Source organism: Atractosteus spatula, chromosome 7, assembly GCF_055471065.1.
Source record: "Atractosteus spatula isolate fAtrSpa1 chromosome 7, fAtrSpa1.hap1, whole genome shotgun sequence".
NCBI classification, from domain to species: Eukaryota; Metazoa; Chordata; class Actinopteri; order Semionotiformes; family Lepisosteidae; genus Atractosteus; species Atractosteus spatula.
The window spans coordinates 50,615,077-50,639,551 of NC_142712.1; the positions used below are offsets into that span (position 1 = coordinate 50,615,077).

At 43.9% G+C, this 24,475-nt stretch overlaps 3 protein-coding genes across 5 annotated transcripts in view; all 3 read left to right on the top strand.

Moving 5' to 3' along the window:
• Positions 1-6,284, top strand: part of iqch (IQ motif containing H) — a 36,562-nt gene extending 30,278 nt beyond the window's left edge. The window contains exons 17-21 of the mRNA XM_088921185.1: positions 58-228; positions 2,257-2,382; positions 2,920-2,981; positions 3,988-4,096; positions 6,204-6,284. Of these exons, the coding sequence (XP_088777311.1) occupies positions 58-228; positions 2,257-2,382; positions 2,920-2,981; positions 3,988-4,096; positions 6,204-6,284 (549 nt within the window). The remainder of the gene's footprint in view (positions 1-57; positions 229-2,256; positions 2,383-2,919; positions 2,982-3,987; positions 4,097-6,203) is intronic.
• Positions 6,285-7,885: 1,601 nt separating this feature from the next.
• On the top strand, positions 7,886-9,951 carry c7h15orf61 (chromosome 7 C15orf61 homolog). 2 transcript variants are annotated; one of them, XM_088921970.1, is made up of 3 exons: positions 7,886-7,948; positions 8,775-9,119; positions 9,776-9,951. In XM_088921970.1, the coding sequence occupies exons 1-3, from the start codon at positions 7,945-7,947 to the stop codon at positions 9,901-9,903; spliced, it is 477 nt and encodes a 158-aa protein (XP_088778096.1). In that variant the 5' UTR covers positions 7,886-7,944; the 3' UTR covers positions 9,904-9,951. The 2 variants fall into 2 exon arrangements, with proteins under 2 accessions (XP_088778096.1, XP_088778097.1); XM_088921971.1 differs by lacking the exon at positions 7,886-7,948 and adding an exon at positions 7,956-8,095.
• A 4,812-nt stretch (positions 9,952-14,763) lies between these two features.
• map2k5 (mitogen-activated protein kinase kinase 5) overlaps positions 14,764-24,475 on the top strand; it is an 82,238-nt gene continuing 72,526 nt past the window's right edge. For both annotated transcript variants that reach the window (XM_088922515.1, XM_088922516.1), the window contains exons 1-3: positions 14,764-15,169; positions 17,107-17,155; positions 18,060-18,127. In XM_088922515.1, coding sequence (XP_088778641.1) covers positions 15,035-15,169; positions 17,107-17,155; positions 18,060-18,127 — 252 coding nt within the window. In that variant the 5' untranslated portion in view covers positions 14,764-15,034. The remainder of the gene's footprint in view (positions 15,170-17,106; positions 17,156-18,059; positions 18,128-24,475) is intronic.

The window sequence follows — 24,475 nt, forward strand, 5'->3', positions numbered from 1 at the left end:
TCAGGAAGGGATCAGGCAGGACATGGTAACAGCCATCACCCCCTGCTGTTTCCATAGGTATGGGCCATTGATCTGGACCTGTGCTACAGTGATCAGCTTGCCATGACCCAGCTACTGCTGATGATGACCGGCGGACGTCTGGACTGCCGGGCAAGCTGTCTGGAGGTCCCCACACCCCCAAGGGAAGTCCGTCCAGCACGGCGCCAGAGAGGGCCAGCGGCAGTGCAGGTGCTGTAGTCTTCATGCAGACAGCATCTCTCTTGCTACACTACATCTCTCGTGTTTCTGAAGACTGGCTTCTCATCACCAGCTCAAATTAATTACGAATCATTACAGAGCCATTACCTTCTCCTGTGCGTAGCTGGGGTTAAACATGGAATGGCGTAATTACTGCTTATTACGGGTAGGGGTGCCTCAGAAATGGTGAGGACTATTCGTAATGAGGGCTTTGGGTTTATGTCTTTTAACACCCCCCTCCTCAAACCCAATTTCAAATGACATTACTTTTAAATGCCTGTATCGAAACACAACAAGTGGTACACCTAAACGTTGGGCATTGTTTTAAATGTTCCTAGAATGATGTTTGGGGGATGTCTACACACACGTCAATTCTAATACAGAGAAGGTGGTGAGCTTGCAGTGCTCCGGGGAGGGGGGGCATGTAGTCATCAGCCACCATCCATTTTTGCAATCGTTGTGGTGTGATTGGGATTGTCTGTAAGAAACACATGGTTACCTGGTTTGCTAGCAGGGTGATGAAGCTATGTATCCAAAAAAGCCATGTAGAAGGAAACACTGCAGAGCAATACAGTGAGAGGGCTGCTGTGACTTAGAGATCTAGGTTCATCCAGATAGGAATAGGCACACAGTTTCATCCTAAAGTCTCCCCAGATTCATTTTTTGAGTCATCTACTTCGTCTATAAGCTTTGGAGTTATTATTTTTCAAAGTATCATTTGTACCCATACCCCTTCTTTAAGGCAAGTGTGTGTTTCATGAAAAGTGTTCAGCTGAGGAGGTTATTTTGCATGTTTTGAATTTTTTATTTGTGTTAAATACTACTATTACTGTAATTATATATTAACCCAGTCGGTTTATGGATGCAGAATACATTATCATCCTGATAGATGAGCCTAAATAATCAACACATTAATAATTCATACTGCAATTCATTATGCATGTGTATGCATACATTTAGTGGCCACAATAAGCACCTCATCAACCTGATGCCAGGCCTTAAACAATGGGACTTCATTATTAGTGGCAAACACAAGTTTACGCTTGTTAAGCTGCTACTTGTATTATTTTATCAAACATTCATTTAGCTTCAGCCTCACGCTGAAACACACCAGATTTCGCAGGCTCCTTCTTTTTTAAAGTTAATGGTTTGAGCAGTGGCGGTTATTAACACTATGAATATTACAAACATGATTAAATCCCAGCCAGACACTTTTATTGTTATGTAAGGACACCAAGTATGTCAACTTAAATGTGTCACGATGAAAACTAATTACGGGATATCTCTGGAGGAAGAGACAATTTCTTTGGTTGTGTTTATTTATTTTTCAAAGCACAGATGCTTATGATTTACTTCGGATGTACAGTAAGTATTGAAGCACATTAATGAGTATTTTACCATATTTTACTGCCTCTTCTCTAGGTGGCATCCTTTTGTACTGCGCGTAGGACTTTCTACTGCCTCACTAGGCCTATGGGTGTTTGTGTGTAAATTGATGTCCCCCTTGTCTTTCTGCCTGTGTCTGTGGACTGTACTTTGCTGTGCTGTTAAGAGCCCTTTTGCAGATGAAGCAGTTGGAATCACTGTTCTCCAGCCCGGACTGTTTCTCCCTTCTTTCAGCTGTTCTGCTCACACTGTTCTGGACTGCAGGGATTTCAGCCTATTCTGGTTAGGGGGCAGCTTTGCAAAAAATAAGGTCCTTAAGGACTACTAACTTAAAAACTAAAATCAGATCTAAACATCTAAATTGATGACAAGTGTTAAAAGCATCTTCCCAGAGGAAATCTCTCTATATTAGTGTTGATTTTGTACCCTACTAGGATTGGGGTGAAAAGATTCTGCTTGTCCCCGGGGATCCCCTAGGCCTAGAGATCTGAGTGCCTGGTTGGGAATCAGCTGTGATCTGATGTGGCTGCTCAGGCATTAGGCAGTATCCTGTTGATCCAAGAACCTCATCAGACTGGGTGAGGATAGAAATATAGAAATAACAATGTCCTGTTCCTCCTTCTCCTTGCCTAGCCGGCCCCGGTGACCAGCCGCTACGCCGTGATGAGCAGCCGGCTGCGGCACACCAACTTGTCCATGGTGCACTACAGCGTGTTCTTCCAGATGTGCAAGGCGCAGGGCGTGGGCTTCGACATTAAGGTAACGGCTCCACTCTGCCCTCTCGCTGTGGAAAGACAGCACTTACCTGGCAGCCGCCATTAATTATTGACTGGGACGCAAGTTTCAAACAGCCACCTGGCTCAGACTCCCTCTCTCCTTATCTGTTGGATAAATATTTCATCAAACATGCACGCTACCCGACACTCCCCTGACGGCTTCACAAAACTTTGGCATCTGTTTTGGACTCTGATACACAGGCTGGCTGGCAGAGGTCACCAGGCTGTCCTCTGTTAGCCTTGTATGCTCCCAGCTTTCCTTCACTGGGCTTTAAGGTAACCACCATCATAGGGCTGAAGCATAATGACTGTTTAATCGGTACAGTTCCATTAAACAATGGTAAGGTTCCATTCTTATTTAGATTCACTGTCTGCTTTAGCTGAGATACACATACATCCACCTGTATAAAGGTATAAAAAACATACACATGTATTCCTGTAAAGAGGGTCAAACTCTGTTCGGCATCACAATATGTCAAATAAAACATCTAATTTCATTTCACATGTTATTGTTCTCCAGGAAAGGCAAGGAACCCTGTTTGTCCTGCACGACAGCAGTCGGAGATACAGTTTGGGAATGTTGTGAGTACTCACATCCAGTCAGCAGTGAACACTGAAACACAGGGATGTTTTGTTACCCATTATCCACTGTGGGCTTCAGAAACAAATGCAAGGGCAACAGGCAGGAACATGAACATTTTTAATGGGAGAGAATTGGGGGAATACATTACCAGTTTCTGGTGCTAGATGTGCTGCATGCTGTTGATTCTCTTCTTTTTAACTAGTGTTACAAACTAAAAATTTACAGACACGAAACTGACACGCTGAACTTCTGAAGTCTTTTCTATTATTAGAGTTAATCCCTTAATAGTTACATTTGTGTCTCAAAAATATTTCCTCTTGGTCACCAAGACAAAAACTTTGTTGATGAGCAATACAGTGACATCCATCATCATTGGAAAGCAGCGCTTTTCCCTGACATCACGCCTCTTTGTGCCACAAGAGGTCTTGTACTGTCGGGACGAATAACATGTGACAGAAAAGAAGTTACAATTCCACCTGTCTGTGTTTCTGGAGCAGTAACTAGAATGGCAGCAGTGGCCCTGTTTCTCTCTGCCTGTACAGGAGCAGTTAGACTGTCAGGCAGCCGGAGAGACTGTGCACCCCTGACCTCTCACAGAGTGCCGTCTCTGTTGTTTGTTGTTTGCTATGGCCTCTTCCAGTGGTGCATGATACTCATTAGAATCCACAAAATTTATCTTTCCAAGAAATCCATGTGGAGGTCTAAGCAGGGAAATGAAATGCTAACTGGTGTCCGATCGTATTTGCGGACTACTTGCAGGCTGAGTGAACCCCATTGGTATGCCGTGCTGAGTTGATTAATAAAAGATATTTATTACACAAATCCTTATGTTGACAAGTTAAAATACTACCTCATCTTTCATCTCTCCCCAAAGATTGCTGCTTTCTCAGGTTGAAAATACTCATTAAATTGCTCCAGCGCTGCTGTCCAAACGAGGGGGTGATTGTTTTTTAAGCACGCAGGGGGAATCATTAGTAAACTCGTTTGTTTGGGTATCATTAACAGAACAATCGCTGAAGATCTCCAGGGAGCCCTCCTGACCTTTGCTCGGAATCTCTCTGTCATTCATCAGGAAATATCAGCCCCCAATATGCAAGGCCAGACCAATTTTAAGGTAAGGCGTTAATTGACTAACGATTGCTGTTCTTCTTTTTATGATCTACAAAAACCTTGGATTATGCAGTTTGGCTACAGGCTATCTCTCTATCTCTGTCTAATCAGGGAACCAGGAAATGTGTCTTCTATACATTCTTTGCATGTTATTTTCTTTGATATGTATACAATACACACATGATCAACATAATAAGATAATAAGTGCATTGTATTAACGGAATTGATTCTTTTCAATTATCTTTTCTGTTTTCCATGATGGATGCTCACATTATGATAAATATGGTACACAGAAAGAACAAACATTGAAGCAATAAGGCAAATAACGTACTCTGGTCTTTGAGTCAGTGGAAACTTACAGATCTCACAGTGGCAAGGGGTTTTATTGAAGTGGTAAACTGGGACACTAGAAACTTTTTTATCCCTCAGTTTTGCCATAGAGCAAAACTCAGCAAATTATTGTTTTAGTCATTAAATATTTTGCTTGGTCGTTGTGCCCCACACAGTGTCACTTTTTCACCATCATATCAGCTCAGTTATCACTTCTTACTGATCAGGATAGTCTTGCACTCTCCACAAACACACCAGTAAGAGAATCTCTTTTGGTAATGAGAGACAATTAGTAATTCAGCAGTCAGCGAGGTAATTAAGCAGTGTCTTGTGTTGGGCTGAAGAGTGCATTTGCTTGTTTAGCACTGCAAGGTGGCAAGTATGCAGTTTCCTCTGACTGCATGCTCAGAGCCCCTTGGCATGTTATTTATTGGGTGGTGCAGCGTTAACAGAGCTCATGTCAAGGTCCAGCAACAACTTCTCTCTGAAGACGGGGGTCTGTAAATCATGAGCTGGCTGGGCTGAAAGGGTCAAGAATGGGACAGCTTTTCTCTTTTATGAACTGCTAGTTATTCTGATGAAGAAATACAAGTAAAAAAAACTCGGTAATAAAATGAAAATAAAGAAGTGAGAACTCTGACCTTCTAGAGCTGTGCGGTACCTACTCTTTTCTCTGATAAGATCCCATGGACACAGTACAGTATAGGGTATCCCACAGTGTGATGAGTTATGATCAAGGGCAGACTGGAAGAGAAACTGCTACTGAGAACTGGAAAGCCATCTTTTTTTTTGCCAGTTCAGAACAGTTTGTTCAAAGTGTATTTCCACACTTCCTTGCAAATAACTGAAACAAATGTAGTTCAGTAGTCGCTTGCATGTTTTATTTTGATGTTTGAATGATGCTAGAACAGCTCATGCACTTGACCCAGACTGGATTAACACATGGCCAAACTAGGTCCCTGAAAAGTAAAACAAAAAGCACATTTCAGCTACAGACCCTTCTTCAGGGCTGTTAGAGGGAGAGGTACACCTGAAGAAAATGCCACAGCTGAAACATCGTGTTTTAAGGTTTTTTCTTTTTACTTTTCAGCGTGGAATTAATGTCTACTTTCTATATATGTGTTTGTCAGGTCTTTTTTTTAATGTGTGTGATGGTTTATTAACATAGAAGCAGGGGGCCAAACGACGTCTTAATCAGGCCCTGCCGGTGCCAACAAAAACTCTGCTCGTGCGTCACTGTCTCCTGAGTCATGTACTGCCTCAAACTGTCCAGTCCAGCTCAATTACAATTGGTCGAAATTGTGGTTCACTTACCCTCAGAAATGAACTAGGAAATGGAGGCCTAGTTTTGTTTCTTTAGGAAAGTGCATTAACAAGTTAGAGAAAAACCTTTATAATGTTTATCACAAAACAGTTTTTAAATACAGCGCCCTCAGTAAGGCACAGGAACTGAAGTACTGATCACAGGCATCCTCACACCGTAAATTAGTCTAATTTTTTAGCATACATACTCCTGAGCTGTTATGCAAGTAAATCTGTTTTGCCTGTAACCAGGTCATGGTGCAAAAAATGTGTGTTGCTTGATTAACCTCCTTTCCCCTGGTGAGGCGTGACCTACAAGATGTGACCGAAAATGGCGAGCGCTGCAGCGATGTGGAGCGTACGATTTGGAGCTTACGGGCAGCGGGTGGGCAGCAGGGGCAAGGGGGCGTGGTTGTTGTCAGTGCCGCCGCAGGTACTGTCACTGCCTTGCGCTGAGTGCCGCGTGGTCTGTCCTGAAGGAGCTCATTCGGGACATCGAAGGCATCCTGGGCGTGACGGTGGAGAACCAGACCTCGGGAGAAGACAGTGCGGCGTCGTAGAGCCCCGCCGCCCATCCCGGCTGAGACAGCATGTGGGCGCGACAGCGGAAGACTACATGCAGCTTCTCGTTGGGAAGCACAACTGTGCGTGTTGCAAAACTTGTGGAACGATTCACAACACTTGCCAATGCTTATAAAGTTGTTTTTTTTACAGAGGCGCAGATTTGTAATAACATATCTGTATGTATTTGCATCACAGTTTTATACCAGAAGATGCATTTATTATGTAATATAATTTTTTCCTTGTGGAAAGGAAATGCACGCTGGGATATTAGTACATGTTTTTTTCCAGATTTTTCTCATTTTGATTCATATCTCATTGTACTGTATATGCTTTTAGTTTCATACTGTAGTCTTTAATTATTTCCTTCACAAAACGTGATACAGAGATCGAAATTAAGAGCTTGTTTATTCACTTTTGTATGATTCACTGCATAATGAAATAATCCACAATCCTATAGTTCATAAAACATGGTTTTGAAACATCTGCAGCATTCATAAAACTGCTCTGAGTACTTGTGCATATCTATACAGTAAAATTGCTATTTGTTTACAGTGAAATGTAGTGTAAAAGTGCAATTTTTCACTTATCCCATTAGAAATAGGACAAATGGATTTCAAAGAAACAATAGGCAACTTTCTTTTTTATAAAAAGTCAATTTTTTATCTTCAGTAACATATAATCCCAGGAGCTGTGTAGCATTGTGTGGTATGTGATCCTAGCAGATACACAGTGCTGACAGTGATCTGCGAGTCAGGTGTCATTATTGCTTGACTCCTGGTGTTTGATAGTGTGCGTGGAAAAACAACAGGTACAGCAGCTTTTCTGAAAACTACCAAAGGACTGCATAAAGGCTCTACATATCAGGCAATAACATCATGAGAACGCACGTGTTAAATTAATGCATCTATTCTAGAAGACATCCATTTACCTCTAGGAGCACATCATGGTCTATCCAAGATGTATGCCCGCTAGCAACATTTAAATATAATACAACACGTACAAAGATAAATAATAACAAATGAAAGAAAAAATACGAGGATCTGGGAAATATGGTTTGGCAAGAACAAGGATATGAATTACAACCCCTTCTCCCTAGATACTGTACTAGACTGTGTCACACTAAAGCCTGCTGCCTCCATCACTAATTTACTATTGCAATGTTGTAAAGCAATAACGTGTATCTTTCAATGTGACATCTTAGACGAGCCACACTTAGGCAATAAAAGTAAATAATTTTATGTGTGAGAGGTATGCAGTCATTTTAAAGTCTAGAATCCTAGGCTAGACACTGTCAAAATTGTGCGGTATATTAATATCGTAGCACAAGTGCCTATTCAATGGTATTTTCGCGACACACGTCATTAACTCCAGGCGCCATTCAGAAGCATTTCACCTTTTATCTATCACATTCACGTCTAAAACCATTGACGTTGCCATTGAACAATAAATGGTTTGTGAAAATGTGCTGTTGGATTTGCTGTGCACCTAATTCACCGTGCCCTTTAACTTGAAGAACGAGCCTAGTAACTGCGTTTCAGCTCCGCAAGATTGTGAAGGAATCCGAAACCCAAATTCGCAGATTACTTTCTCAGCCCAGGAACGGAAAATAACGAGTCCAAGTTTCTCACCGGAACAGAAAAGTGACGGGCATATCAAATGGGTGAGTGAAGAGAATAGAATGTTTAAAAAAGAAGTAGCACAGTTGAGATTTCTGAAACATGATAAGTAAATATACCCATTTAAGCTGCCAGTTCATCCGAGGAGTATGACATAATGCCAGGGCTGTTTGTAACTGTTTCGTAGAAAGGCACGTTCAACCTGTGTGTGATTTATAATTGGTGAAATTAAACGCGAAGAGTCATAGATGGTGCTTGTAGTTTTCGAGCACTCATTGTTTTTTTTACAATGCGATTCTTATATTAATGTCAGCATATATGCGAATTAAGGTGAAAACTGAGCGCTTTAAGCTCCTTAAACGATTGCTTCGTGTCATTCAGAATGCGTACAGTAGGTGGTGGTTGACAAGAGTACCATATATTTAGGGTTTGTGAATAGCTGCGCTGAAGACTCCTAATACTCAGTATAGCTCAGAATACATTTGCAGACTGCAAAGACATTATCCCACTAAAAAATAAGTCTCGCCACCAGAAACTTGCCGTGTTCACCGATCAGTAAATTTCGTAGCAGCTCAAAAATTCAGAAAGCAAGCACTGTAGCTTTTAAAGCTTTTAAAACTTCTTGTTTGGGGTTTCCTTGCCATCAGAGGGAATCATGTGTTTTTCGTACGTTTTGAGTGCATAAAATACTTTAATACTGATTTGCATGAAAGTTTATAAACGCTCATTGAAGTATAGGATATTATGCCATAATTGTGTGCCCATGTATATCAGATTCATAAGCCAGGAAGTTGTGTGTTAAGTATATAAATGCCTGGTTTGTTATATCCTAGGTTTTTATTATTGCTTTACTCACTCCCCCTCTTGTAGCAATGACAGAGGTTCTCCGCCAGATCCATGGGGTATTCCTGAAAGTCCTGCTGTTCCCAAGCACATGGAGAGGAGCTGTGCCTCGACCCCCAGCCTCAGAAGTCCTGACCTGCCACCTGGCTCAACGCCAGCTGCCCCACTGGACCTCCTTCTGTGTCCCCTACCGCTCGGTCACCAACGATCAGTTCGGCCTCTCGCACTTTAACTGGGCTGTGCAGGGCGCCAACTATCACGTCTTGAGGACCGGCTGTTTCCCTTTCATCAAGTACCACTGCTCCAGAGCGCCCCCACAGGACCTCTCCCTGCAGAACACCTTCTTCACAGTGCTGAAGGTCATGAACTTAGGTGAGAGGGACAGCTGCAGAGATGATGTAGATGTGAGTCCCTTCATGCGTCCTCACCTCGTTTTGGCTAACTAATAAAACCGTATCCTTCAGTCCACTTGGGATGACAAGGCCCACTTTGTGACAGGGTCAAAAATGCATCATGTTTTTAGGGCTTCAGTTGAGGAGCATTAGTGGATGTCTCTAAATGTCCTACTATAAGTGTCTTTGTGAACGACTTCTCTCAAAGGGGTGATAATGTTTGCAAAATACTGCAGATCAATAACTAGGACTGGTTTAGCTGTGTAATGGTGAATGAGCCTGTAGAGATTAGGCCCCTCTAGAGGAGTTTGAGTTAAAAAAGAAGTGAGCGAATACCAATAAAAGACTCCATTGTGGCCAGTTGTATGAGCTTGGCATTCACATTTCTGAACCTACCTTACATATCCGTCTTCTTGAAAGAATTTCATTCTGTCTGAAGACCTTTAAAGACACATGCGGGTTTGTGCGCACAGTTGTTTGTTTGTGGATTTCAGGATAAAATGTGATGCAACCCTTCGATGCTGTTAAAACGCTAGGCCTATCCAATCGTGAAATTCTTCACCACATCTCGTCACCTGTCAGATGTGCCACACAGCCTCTGTACTGCTCACATGGCGCTGGCCTTGTCTTTGCCAGGGATCCCTACTCTGGCCTACGGCCTGGGGTCGTGGATGCTGGTGGGAGCAACAGAGACTGTCCAGACCAGCACTGGGCCAGTCAAGGTCTACTTTCTGTACAAAGAAGAGGAAGGAGCGCGCTTTTAGTGTTTCTCCTGCAGGTACAGTGGGAAAGAGAGGCCCTAAATTGTGTATTAGAAGAATACTGTATATTTCAACTAGTTTTAATAATAAAATGTATTTATCAGAACATGTCTTTTTAATTTTCATTTGTCACGTCCTGACAGATATTTTGTTGACAGAATTTTCCTTTTTATTTGTGCTGGTAGTATGGTTTTCTAACAGCAGTCACCAGCAATCCAACTGAAATACTTTGAAAGTTAAAACTGAAAAAAAAAACAGAAATAGAAATAGAAACGGGGGTAGTGCAGTGGTTAACATTGTTGCCTTGCAGTGCTGGAGTCCCGGGTTCAGTTCCTGGGGCGCTATCTGTGTGGAGTTTGTATGTTCTCCCCACGTTTATGTGGGGTTTCCTCCAGGTGCTCGTTTCCTGCCAAAGACATGCTGGTAGTTTAATTGGCTTGTGGGAAAACTGGCCCTGGCGTGAGTGTGTATGTGTCTTTGTGTGCCCTGAGATGGACTGGCGTTGCTTGCTGGGATAGGCTCCGACTCCCCCGCGACCCAGAATAGGATAAAGCTGTGAGGAAATGGATGGATGGACAATAGAAACTGGAAAATTCAGAACAAGTAGAAAGTCCCTCGTGAATTCTTTTTTCTTGTTTCTGTGCTAAGGCAGGATGTTAAATAACTGCAGCTCATATGTTTAAAGTCAAATAGTGCTCACTCACTGCCAAGCAGACTGTCAATAGTGAGCGAGGAAGCAGGCGCGCATTTACGGCTGATAAAATGGTTTTTAATTACCAGACAGTGAATATGGCCTTCCTTCAGAACCCCCCTGCACCTCCGCCCGCAGCCTGGCCCAGTGGCTTTGATTTCTGATAATGCGCCTTGCTGACTTGGCATACCTGTTACTCAGTCCAGACAGGCTCGCCAGCCTCTGACCACGGGGCCCACAGAGATGGCTTTTGACAAACTGCTCTATTGATCGCCACCCTCCTTCCCTTTAGTGCTGTGCTGCTGGAAGCATTAATCCTGGCTCTTGATTTCCTTGCCTAGCTCTCTTTCTCTCTTTCTCCCTCTCTGCAACAATTAGGAAAAAGTAATAATTTCTTGTGTTACATGGAAATCAATGGACCTCTTGATCCCCCAACATCGATTGAGCTGGAGGATGAGCCGGGAGTGGGACAGGTCAGAGGTGAGGCATGGAGGCCCTGTTCCTGGGCCCAGTACAGGGAGATGAGATGTGTTGGTTGCAGGTGAAGTGGTTCAGTAAGTGTGAGCTTTGACTAGGTTGTTGCTGAAGGGGGCTGGCTTGGTATTTGGCTTTGCAAGCTCTCTGAAATTGTAGGTCCCTTGAAACTCCACTCATGTTTTTCCTTGGACATGCATCAGGCCAACAGGCATCACAGAAAAAAATATTTGCAAGACTGTCATTAATTTCCAGTCCATGCATTTTTCCTTGACTTGCAGTGATGACAAGACTGCATCAACAATCTGAATTTGATAACCACTCCATTGAGATCAGAAGCAGATTTTGAGGAGCGTCACAGATTGAGTGGAATTAGCTGACCCCATTGCACCAGGGTAGTATCCTCTTCCCTGAAGGCAGACACTCTACTGATATTTACAGTATAGGGGCTTGTGTACATCAACAGGTTCTCCTCAGGTTAAGTAGGGGTCTGGTTTGACAGTCCATTGTGAAGGATCCTTTTAATGGATGTCTGGGTTTCAGTAGGAAGCAGCAAAGGAGAAAACTGAGGGAAGGAGTAAATTCAGTCAGCAAGTAAGCCAAGAAAGCTCCCTTCCATCCATTTTCTAACTGCTTCTTGCAATTCAATCACCCATTAATCAATAAATGGCGCCCATCCAGGGTGTACCCTGCCTTGCGCACGTTGCTTGCCAGGTAGGCTCCGGCTTCCCGCGACACCGTATGGTATAAAGCGGTTTGGTGTTCAGAGCCTTTCATATTACAATCATGAACCCATAGCACTTCAGTGATGATAGAGTAAATATCAAGGGCCTGATGTTTCAGAATCTGCATTAAACAGTCAAGCCCATTTAAGCATGGTAGTGCCTGGTACTTTATAATCTGGGGTTTGGGCACATTGGTGGAATCTGTCCATTGCTTGATGGAAGCATTCACAGAGATGTTGAGATACTGTGACGTGTGTGGCTGCAGAGGCACGGGCCCCGAGGAAGATGCCTACGTTGTGCGACTGTTACAGACAGGCTGCCCTCCAGTGTCCCTCTGGCCAAGCTGAGAACAGCATATCTGAGTGGCCTCCCGTCGCCACCAGAGTGCAGGGCACACACCCCTGTTGGCCAGGGGTCAGAGAAGCTGCCCTGTCATTCCACAGCACTGACAGCTCCTAACAAGACACACATGCACCCATGGGAGCAGGGAAATCTGATCCATCTTGACAGAGCCTCCCTATTGATAACGGGTGTTCTTTTGCATTGAGTATTAACTCTGCTTTTCATATTTAAGCTTTTATCTTTGGTGCATTAAGGGAGCATAGATGCTCAGGTTGTCATTACTTAATTATCCGCTGACCTTTTGAGTGCTGTCGTTCATTGACAGCGCAGTGCAGGGCAGATAATAGCTCTGCGTGGCTCTGGGACGCAGCTTTGTTTCACAGCTATTAAAGTCTGATGCAAACCCATGAAACCCAAGCCCAGATCATGCTGATCAGATTGCGCCTGTTTTTCAGCACACAGTGCTCGGGCTCCTTGGACTGCTTGAGCTGCTTTAGCCTAAACAGCTGCTTAACATTACACATAACCTGGGTCAACAGTCTAGGGTATCGGAGCTGAAAACGTGTTACTGTAAGTTAACGGAAAATGTAACTGCGCTTTGCTGAAAGATCAATGTCCTATAAGGCCTGTGCAATCAAACCTTGTCGCTGTGATTGAGCCTCTTAATTGCCTCTCAAAGATAAGGTGGTAATCAACATAGGTTTAAGTGCTCTCTCCTGCAAGTTCAATTACATGCTAATGACTTGTGCCAAGTTGAAATCTTTAAATACTAAAACTGTTCAAATCTTATGTAAGTAATGAAAAATGACTTCAGCTGTACATTGATTGAACCCAGACGTTAATCACTATATTTTTCTTTTATACCACTGATGAATTTCACAAGAGACTTCAGTTGCTTTAAAACAATGAATATTATAATTAACTTGTTGCCTCTTGCTATTGATTTATTTTTCTAATTCCCCATTTTGATGAATGATCAGACTAAGTTGGGATTTACTCCAGTTTTTACATTAGTGGTCTGTATGGATTCCTAATGACTTTCTGGCCCCTTTTATTATGGGCTCTTTTAATTAGTTGTTTTCATTTTGCAAAACTTCAGTTTTGAAACAACAGCTTGCAACTCTTGGAAAAAGGGAGATTCTGCAGTCGTTTGCTCCTGCTTCCTAACAGTGTCTAATGCCGCTTCATTGCAGGGCAAGAATGTTATTTCCACCTTAAAATCCTGGAAATAAAAGAACTGTTTTGACACTGAGTTGTACTACATTTTACGCTGTAGAAGCAGGATAAAACAATTAAATTAATTCCTTAATTGTTTTATTACATTATTATTTTCTTATGAACTGAATCAATATTCTTCACGAGTTCGCCCCATTCTCAAACAAGGATAGAACAGGGATGAGGGGAGGCCAAGTTTACCAAAAACTAAGAGAAGGTTAAACGTCTTTGCACAGACACAGGCGGTTGGACCGAGCGCACGGTGGCTTATACAGAGCGACTGAAGTTTCCCAGTATTCGAGCCTGCACCAGATGGGACTCTTGCTATTTTTGGTCTGCCTGCTCTGTGTTGTGCATTGGTATTGTGTCTGCACGCATACCCCGTTGTCAATACAAACCTTTAACATGACAGGCTCTGTACTGTTGAGTGACTGTCTGCAAGCAGTCCGATACCGCCCTGACCCTTGTGTTTGGGGTCAGAGTGGTCTGTGACCTTGTGCTATTCTTCCCCGTTAGCGGGAGTCTCCTACTTGCACTTTTGTGGCATGGGTGAAAATGAACGCTCTTATTATCGTCACATTCTCACAGTAAGGGTGCGAACTACATAAGCCTCCACTTCAAATGCGGTGATTCATGATCCCTGCTTCTGCCATGCTTTCTGATTATCTATTATTTAGTAGGAAAAAAATCACATTAATTTTTCCGTGCCTGAGATATTTATGTCTTGGCAGAAACAATTACTGTATGTATATAGCCCCTGCGGCTGTTCTGCAGAGGTTACCGTCTGAGTTCGTACAAGCACCGATCACCTGGAACCCTCGAAAAGCTCCAGGATTTCTCCGGCATGTCAAACTGGCGGCAGGTGTCACAGGCACGGAGAAGGATTCATCATCCGCTACAGAGAATGCCGACGGAGAAACTAGGTCCCAGTGATTTTTACCGCATTGGTCCTGTATTTGTTCAATATCTATCTGAGCTTGTGTGACACAGCACAAAGTTTCAGCACACATGCCTTGGGACACAAGCTACATAAAACGTGGATTTTTTTTCCCTTTAAAATTACATTTTGAAAAGGCATATTTAATTTTGATTTTAATTGCGGTAACTAACCTGTCATGTGATGAACTTCAAAGTAAGGACTGAATTTATAGTTCATGTGTTAGGCGTCTTGATGATGATATTATTATGGTTGTTGTTGTTTGATATCTTTACAATTTACCACCTGTTACCACAGTATCAGAGTGAGGCAGAACGCTCAGTCGATTCATCTCTTACGCTAGCTCGTTATTATAACTACAGTCATACGAAGCTCTTGTGCGCCCCTGACAAAAATGGCTTCCGATGTTTTGCTCGTCATCATTCTTTGACGTAACGCTTTAAGCATTTGATGCCGGGGTCAATGCACGAACAACTTCCGGTGTACTTCCTGTATCTTAGACAGGTTTGAGTTTGAGACTGTTACTCCACGGGTGTAGTGAGAGCAAATATTAGTATTTAGAGGCAAACTCTAAATATTCGAGTTTGAGTCCGTAGCGGCGTGAGGCGTCGGCGAGCGGACGGCCCGTGTGTCTGATGTTGATGCATTCCGATTTGCCCCCGGATTTCTGTTCCAGACTGGGGGTGATTGGAGGATGTGATGTTGAGCCCCTGTCGGAGTGGAAATTAACTATGGTTATATTCTTTTGTTATGCTCTTACTTATTCTAAATAACTTCAGCGACATGGAAAACCAGACACTAGTAATTCGAATAAAGATACCGGATGGGGGAGATGTGGACTGGACAGTACCCAGCGTTTCCCAGCTCATCTTCAGAGACGTACTGGTAAGCAGCCAGGATCTTATTGGATTAAATAAACTGTCAACACGCATCTGCAATGCTAGTGCTACTCGTAATGAAATCGACGTGTCTTTCTACAAGACAATAGGACATTCGGCAACTTCCTATCATTAAGTAGTGGGATCACTCACATTTTCGCACTCCTGTGATTTGCCTGTTATACATGAGTAATTGCCATCACCAGAGCTAACTCTCAGCTCCTCCACTGTCTTGTGTGTGTTTAAGATGGAGGGCTGCTATGAAACAAGGCCAAACATTTAAACTAGCTAGTGAATGTGAAGTGCAGTGTCTTGTGTGTTTGTGAGGGGAGTTTATCCCTGAGGTCTGTATCAGGTGTGAGAGATGCTGAGGATCTATTAGTAGTCTTATGAAAGCTTCTGTACTGACTGCCAGATCTTCTGTAGGATTCATACAAAATAAGATTTTTACCACATCTTCAGTGATTGTTCCTTTGTTTGTACACCAAATAACACTGTAAAGTTGCTTAGTTGTGCTTATAATTAAACTGACTTTCTGTACACAGCTTTGTGGCTGTCTCCTTCCGTTATTCTCTGATTTAATGACACCACACAAAGGCTTCAGAATTAAATTATACAAATTAGGCCCTACCTTTGAAAGACCAAAACCCCTTGTAGGACACAAGCTAACAGCCTGGAGGGGTGAAAGGATTACTCTCGGAACAATAAAAACTCTGAACAGGTCCAGGTTTCCTCACTACAGATATTTCTGTATGTTTCAGTATGACTGCTCATCTGGCTTCACCCTGCAGGTTTCAAGTGGAGAGATTATTCCCCAGTAGAATTGTTTCTCGGGGTAGATAAGGAAGATGAGGCCCATATTCAGTAATTTCCCAGATTCTCTGACCTTGGTTACCTGACTAATGTTTTTATACCCATGAACACTTGTTCTGCTGTCTGGCTTCTTGCAGTACTCTCCTGTTTCTCACACAAATCTTTCATTTGTATCACGTCGTCCTATTTAACCCTCTGACTGCTCCACCTTTCTGTTATAGGGCTGCCTCTCTATCTCGAGACCCGTTAAAAATGTTATAAAAGAAATATCTGTTCCACTTTTGTAATTTGTCATATGTGGTTATACTGGTAATTTAGAGACCTGAACGTTGTGTGAAATACGTTTTTCTGTAGCACTGGAAAAACCTGACCACTGATTACCTTCAGCAGTTATTTCTCCACAGGCCCTCACATACTCTTCTGTCAACCATAAATGGGTCTTTCTGACCTTGGCAGGATCCGGTGTTAAAGATGGTATGAGAGGAGAAATGAGGCCAACACTACCACTGTAACTTGATGATAAACCACTTTCATACAATGATTGTAGCTACACACATATGTGTGTTGTTCATATTTGCACATTTATTAAACTGTTATTTTAACACGTCTTCCTAATCCTTGTCTGTAAGGCCACTCTCAGTTTGTTAACCTGTGTCCCACGAGAGCCTTCAGCCCTCCAGTCCTAGAGCAGGGCTGGCCAGCAGGACGTATACTGTAGGTCACGCTTAAAGCATTAGTTTGTAAAGGCTTGGAGCATGTTGGTTTTAGTAAGCTAATTGGTTCAGGTAAGTCAGGAATGACCAGATGGCCTCCTTCAGAGTTACTAAGAGGAGTTAATAGTTTCATTTCAAACAATCTCTAGTGTTAAGTGCTTAACAAGCTCAAAATTTGGTCTTCACAAATTGAAACTTTCAAGGTGCCCTGAAATTGGGCTGCTGAATTGTGACTCTCCAGAACCCAGAATGGCCACCTCTGCCCTGGGCTTATTTTGCATTGTTGTAAGCAGTCATGCTCACCACATTACACGAACTAGGTATTTATTATCAGTAACTGACAAGTGTAAAACCACCTTGAAACATTAGATATAATGTAATGCATTGCCTTGTTAATGCCTGCGTTCTTTTTTTCCAGGATGTAATCAGTCAAGTCTTGCCAGATGCCACTACTACAGCCTTTGAATGTGAGTTGGTACAGCCCACCTCTTTGACATGCCTTGCACGCTGGATCTAGAGTCCACTAGCTCAAATGCACACATACTTCATGTATGCAGTATTGTATTGCTTGGGTCAAGTATGTATTACTGTGTCTTTGTTTATATGCCAGTCCATTAGATACCTGAGTATATCTTTAACCTTTATGAACAGTAATTAAAATGTGGAACAATTTTTACACTGCTAGGCTGGGAAATGTTTTTCAATGTTATTTTACTGAAAACGTTTGGAGATCATGGTGAGGGTTGAGTTTCTGTTTACACTGATCAGTATGCTTTTTGAACAGGTGTCAGTTTTTATTTTGCTTAGCAGATGCCTTTATCCAGGGCATGGGTATCCAGAGGTTTATTTTCACCTCTGTATGGCATGGTATCTTACTCGCTAGTAGTATTCAGTGCTAGTTTCACATGCTGAGAGCAATGTATTGTCTTTCTATCCATCACTGAGATGCTCATGCCATGACATTTCTAACTACATCTACAGTGATATTCTGGGCTCAGTGTGCATGTCGCAGAGCCAGATGCCTGCGACAATGCCATTGAAAATCATGAAGCTGTCATGGGGAATGCATACCATTATTCCCCTTAAGTGCCCAGCATTATAGCCACACACCATAAGGCTTACCCAGGAAATAACAATGGTATTCTACTTTAAAGCAGCAATGGCAAATGTGTGGGGGAAGTTTGGGATGAAAATGAGACTTGTCAGATTTTCAGACTCAGAATGGTAAAAATTGGCAAGAGTCCGTCACAGATCCTGATAATCGGGGGGTTTAAGCCGCCACTGTCTCAGAGCCTTTCGCAGCTGAAGAGTGTCAGTGTCTGAGGACAGTGTCTGAGTGTCTGACACTGACGGCTGTGCCGTCTCTTACAGATGAGGATGAGGACGGGGACAGGATCACCGTGCGGAGCGATGAAGAAATGAAAGCCATGCTGTCGTATGTAAGTGAAGTGGGAGATGCGGAGAATGCTCGTGGGGGGTCGCGGGGCAGCGATGGGCGCTGCCCAGTGACCTGCCGCCCATGTGTCGAATCCTCCTGCTGCTGCAGCTGAGGGTCCAGCTCCACAGTGCGGCCCGAGGGCTGGGGACAGTGTCTGCAATAACTGAAACGACAGCGGCTTTTAATTGAGGCTTCTGTCTTTGTGTTAGTGATGTTTTGTGAAATCGCTGGGAAAAAAAACCCGCATTGGAAGATAGATTTACTTTAATGGTAAAAGGCTTGAAGTTTTTTTTTTTCCTGTGATTTCAATGAATTATAATTGCTGACCCCATACCATTGAAGCTGGAATTACAAGCCTTTTTTCATGCAGCTATTGAGTGCTGGAAGTGTTTTTTTTTGTTGGGAAAAAAGCTATTAAAAATCTATTATACCAGATCTTTTCACCCAGGGGGAAAATGTTCTCATTACTAAGCAGATTGGTGGGGATGACAAGTGGCAACATTTTTCTTTGCTTTTTTTTTTCCCCGTCCCCCCTTTTTTTTTTTTCGAGGGGCTGAACAGCAAAAGACCACCGTCTGCCGGCCTGCTGTGCCAATCAGCGTTGCCACGGAGACGGGCAGCGGGTGGCTTTGTGAAGGACGGGTCGGCTTGCTTGGCCCCGCCCACTGGCAGGCGCTGTCTCCTCCCCCTTGTGAACCAGGCTGGCTTGTGTGCGGAGCTCCATTTATAATGAGAGCCCTGGCTCTGCTACGCTTCTAGACTGACGCCCTTAATGGCACAGGGCTCTAAGTGCACAGGACGTCCAACCTCTGCAAGCAGCCAAAACCGTCACTCCGTGTGTGAATTTCTCCTGTTATCTGATGTCGCATCAGTCTGTTTTCACGCTGATTTTATCTCTTCATTGTTTTTTTTTTTAATAGAAGGTGTAGCATTTGGGCAGCTGGAGAAGGGGGAACCTCAGCTTTCTGCAGACGGTGTTTCCTGCATTTAATGTTACTGCCGCAGATCACAAGATAGGAAGAACAAGCGAGTCAACAATAATTAAGGCCAGGATAATTTAGAATAATTCCAAATTATATTATCGTTAGGAACACATGCATATCAGTGTCTGTTTATATAGCAAAACACGTCTTTCAGATAATGGATAACAAGCACTAAATTAATGTGCCCGAACAGCTATGGTTTGTGTGAACATTATTAATTTTTTATTTGTGGGTGTAGCTTATTTTTGTAATTTAGAGATCACCTACTGCATATATTTTAAACTGTTTTTGTAGCATGTTTATTAGCTGAATGTCTCTTTATGCATATATAGATGTAGTTTATTGTTTTTTTTTAAGTCAGTGCTATGGGTGTACATTCCTTCATACTTACTGCTCATATCATGGACATTAAGAAGAATGGATTTTAATGGTTTTTCCATTAGGTACAGTGAAAGCTAAATGAACTATCAATTTTTATTATTTATTACGCAGTACTTAAAGTTTCGGCTCATTAAAAATGGACCCCTGGGCTGGAAAATTTTTCAAAATCTACTTTCATCTGGTGATGTCTTTTACCCCCCATCAGCTTGCAATGATGTTGTAGCCATGGGCTCAATTTCATTTGATTTACACATGCAAAAGCTGCTCTCACATACTTATTTTCCTGATGCTTTTCTGATTTTTTTTTCCCCCAAAAAATCTTGCATTGCCCATTACGTGCTGGCCTCAGTGGGCCAGGGTAGGACTGTATGGCATTACCCTGATAGGGCAGGGCTGTTTGTGCACGGTGAAAATCAGGGCTGGAGCTCAGGAGCATATTGAGGATTTATCTCTGTGGTGGAACAGAATTTGCTGCTTTAATGGGAGCGTTATAGAAATCGGCATGTGTAGTGGTTTAAGACTCCTATAATTCTGAACAGGAAATGGGAATAGTCATGTAGCCCAGGTCACCAGCTTATCTTGGGACTGTCAGGGCAAGCTTGTACTGGGATGATGCGCATTGTTGTAGCAGTGGAACTTGATATGGCTGGGCTCCTGGTTCGTTCATTTTCACTGGATGTCTCGGTGAAGGTCAAATTGATTGAGGCCTCTCATGGGGTGGAGGGTCACCTGGGGCCATAGTGACATCCCCCACCTCACCTTGTCTTCATCCACTGAACCCAGGCTGAGATCTCCTAAGTTGGATCGTCCTTTGGGACAGCTGTCAGATGTCAGGGCACGAAGGTCCCTACCTTCTTGAGGACAAGAACGAACTCTGGATTTGTTTTTTTTTGTTATTTTAGGGAGTTGCAGTGTGTGACTGCTGGAAATGTGCTGAATGGCTGGTGGCATGCGCACATGATACCGTCTATAGAGCTTTGCTTTTAAAAAAAGGTAAAATAATCAGTCCGCTCTGTTAGGGGAAGCGCTGAATATAAACTGGTAATAATCTTTAAAAAAAATTGTCCCTCGCATTGCTCTTGCTACGTCCACATTTTCGGATACCATAATCTCCAGTCTTTTGGCAAATGAGTTGCAATTCTCTTTTAATAGTTTTTTGCTCCTTGCGGGATAGCTGTGTCTGCAAAACCTGCTGATTGAAGGGAAAAATGTAATACAGGTGTAAAAGCAAACGTGATGGGGTCTTATGCAAGGGTTATGCATTTAGCAATTATTATATTCATATTCAAAGCATATGGATTTCGCTCGTGTTGGCTGTTTACACTCCATCGAGACCCACGATTATGCTGCGGTGTCGTTAATTCCGGCTGAGTGGATACCTATTATGTTAAATTAATAGGAATTAAAAGGGGTGATGTGGAAAAGTTAAGCAAGCAATTCATTTGTCTGGCGATCTGAGCCTGTCCTTGGAAATGCAGTTTACAGGCAGCCTGTGTAAGGGGGTGGCAGGGGGCACTTCAGACTCTGACACCGGCACTTCTGACAGTGTACACGACCCCCCTCCGCCTGAATTAGGCTTGTGAATTTAAGATTCCTCCTTGCTTTCCCATCTTTGTGCTGTGGGCACTTTAGAACATCTCAGTAGCTTTTATCCTCCTGTACGGTGCAGTGTGTGTGACGTGGTCCTTAAGGTTCGCTTTCAGAACACGGGGCTGCAGTTGAAGACTCTCTCATCTACAAAACAAAAGGGAAGCAGTAATGTACTTCGTGTTGTTATTAGCAGTATTAATGTTTGCTTGACTCCATTGTCCGGCAAGAATGTGTTAGCGTTCAGTGGTGTTCAGTAAAAGGTGACTGTTTAAAATAATGTGTTAATAATGTGGCGATGTGTTACACAGAGTGCCGGGATAGATCGACTCCCTGATTGCAGGAGCCTTACTGTGCCGTCCTTATACTGTGCCGGGGGACCTGCAGTCCGGGGGCGCCGGCGTCAGGCTTCACATTGACAGCTCCGTCTGCGGGGTCCGTAAACGCAGGGTCCGCACTTCCTGCGCCCGTAGTCCGAAGTGAAAAGCCTGAAGTGAGTCAGCTGTGGCCGCGTGGTCTCCACCCCTCCAATCTCCTCACAGCTGACTAATTAAAGAGCGCTCCTCTCTGGCCTGCTAATGATGATGATAGCACTCGGGGAGTCGCACTCTCACTGTCCCCCCAGGCTGAGAGATTGTGTTCCTGATGTGGCCTTTAGTTTAGTTATTGTCCAACAAAGAGGGAATCCTTTTAATACACTATCGCAGATTAGGCTGTAATTGCAGTGGTAATCAATAAAGTAGCAGAGTGTAAAATGAAGGGCTTTGTGTGTTGGGGTGGGGGGGATACCCGGAGGGGGTCCGCGAGGAGCCTCATTGTTCCCGCACGGCCTGGTGCCGAGCCCTCGGGGCCACACGGATAAACCTGACAGGCAGTGACAGTGATAAATAGCCCTTTTAATAACAGCTGTCCCCGCTTGGGCAGACAGACAGAGCCAGCCACCTTCCTGTACTCCTCTATTTATTTATATATTTATGGGCTCGTGCAGGACAGGCTATCACCACCATATGGATGGCAATGTGTTTGTAGGACGGCTTCATGCCCCATGCCTCCCACAAAGGCCCGTCTTCGAGCTGGGCCCTGCGCTGCCAACGTGCAACTCCCTGTCATCTGAAACAGCCACCTTGCCAAGTCTGGTAAAGCACCATGCACAAAATGGAGCCGACACAAACACGTGCACATCTGGTTGCTTGGCTTTGAATATGGAGCATGCCATGATACAGAATGTATCTTTATACTGTTCTCCTTAAAAAAGGGGTCATTTCCACTAGTTTTAGGAGTATTTGGGTTGATCTATCAGGGCATGTAACGTATAAAGGAAATACAACCTATGCACACAACCTGATCATTAGAAACTCTTCCTCCAGCTGGTAAATTCAGCCCTCTCTTGATGAAATAGCATCCTTCTCCGCTACACGGCATGTTGTGTTGTGCTGCTGTGGTCAGTTTGCTTTACAGCCACCTGACTGTGGTTTTGCTTCCAGTCCAGGCAGAAAAGGGCTACATGTTGTCCCTGTGGGTAGGCAGGTGCTGCTGTTGCTGCTCTTGGTGGATGGAAGGTGGGGAGAGAGCTGTGAAGAGTGAAGTTCACTCTGGTAGTGCTGATTCTTTCCAGACATTCAGAAAAATTACATCTCCATCTTTTTGTCGAACAGCTGCAACAGGGTTCCTTTTTAAATAACCTATTAAGTTGACCTTGTTATTAATGTGTGAGCTCAGTCCTTGCAGTCTTGTAAGCTGTGATTGCACTGGCCCTGTGCGCTTGTAGACAATTGGAAGTGATTTGGCTGCATTGTTTAATGAGAAGTAATCCTGTCTCCCATGTTATTCCTGGTGCCCTAAGTGGCCCAGCATAATTCCAGAGGCTGCAGAGAAAGAGAGTGAGTTTCAGGAGCAGCAGGAGCAGCTGCCCTCTTCTCAGCCCGTTGCTGTGCTGACTGAAACTGAACGTCCCATTGCTCCTCTTCCCTGAGCACCCTGATCCTAGCCTCACCCCCGCATGACCTCCAGCCCCCTGCTCTTTCACAGGTCGGCCCGTGCCATGCATCGCTAGGCTTCCAAGGCAATTAAGTTCCATTATCCAGCCTCCTTCAACATGACCATCAATCCCCAGCTCTGACACTAACCTCTCTTATCGAGAGCCCTGTTGTTTTAAAGTAACTCTCATGCTTGATCACAGTGTGGTGTGATTGCACATGTATATGTGAGACTGCTCCTTCCTGTTGTTTTTAATGGAAGGTATTATAGATAATAATAATAATTAATAATAATTTCTTAAACTTATATAGCGCTTTTCTGGACACTCCACTCAAAGCGCTTTTCAGGTAATGGGGACTCCCCTCCACCACCAATGTGAAGCCCCACCTGGATGATGCGACGGCAGCCATAGTGCGCCAGAACGCTCACCACACATCAGCTATCAGTGGGGAGGAGAGCAGAGTAATGAAGCCAGTTCATAGAGGGGGATTATTAGGTGGCCATGATTGGTAAGGGCCAATGGGAAATTTGGCCAGGATGCCGGGGTTACACCCCTACTCTTTTCGAGAAACGCCCTGGGATTTTTAATGACCACAGAGAGTCAGGAGCTCAGTTTTACGTCTCATCCAAAGGACGGCGCCTGTTTACAGTATAGTGTCCCCATCGCTATACTGGGGCATTAGGACCCACATGGACCACAGGGTGAGCGCCCCCTGCTGGCCCCACTAACACCTCTTCCAGCAGCAACCTTAGTTTTTCCCAGGAGGTCTCCCATCCAGGTACTGACCAGGCTCACGCCTGCTGAGCTCCAGTGGGCTGCCAGCTGTGAGTTGCAGGGTGATATGGCTGCTGGCCTAGCTGTTCTGTGATCGGAGTGTGGCCTACTTAAATTTCTTCTAGGCTCCTTTCTTTTTTTTCTCTAACCACTCATGAACCAATCTGGGGTGCTCAGAGACTGACCCAGACAAACAGCCCGCTCCACAGCCTGCACTGCACGTGGGCAGAAGGTAGATGGTAGGTTTCAGTAATAGGGTGTTCTCCGGTTGGACCAGTGTGGAAACACTTTCCGTTCCTGTGCTGTTTTATCCATGTCGGACCCTTTTTAAGGCTCATTCTGTGCCTGACCACACAGCAGAACCAGTCTACCTTCAGCCCACGTGCAGTGCAGGCTGTGGAGCGACTGTAGAGGAGACCCTCACAGGAGATGCTGTTTGTCTGGGTCAGTCTCTGAGCACCCCAGATTGGTTCGTGAGTGTTTAGAGAAAAAAAAGAAAGAAGCCTAGAAGAAATTTAAGTAGGCCACACTCCGATCACAGAACAGCTAGGCTGATTCTAACATGGGTGCCTAGCAGACTGGCAGCTCTGATCCCTACACGGGTAGGGTGGAGTGAGGGCCTGTATCCTGCAGCCCAGTGAGACAG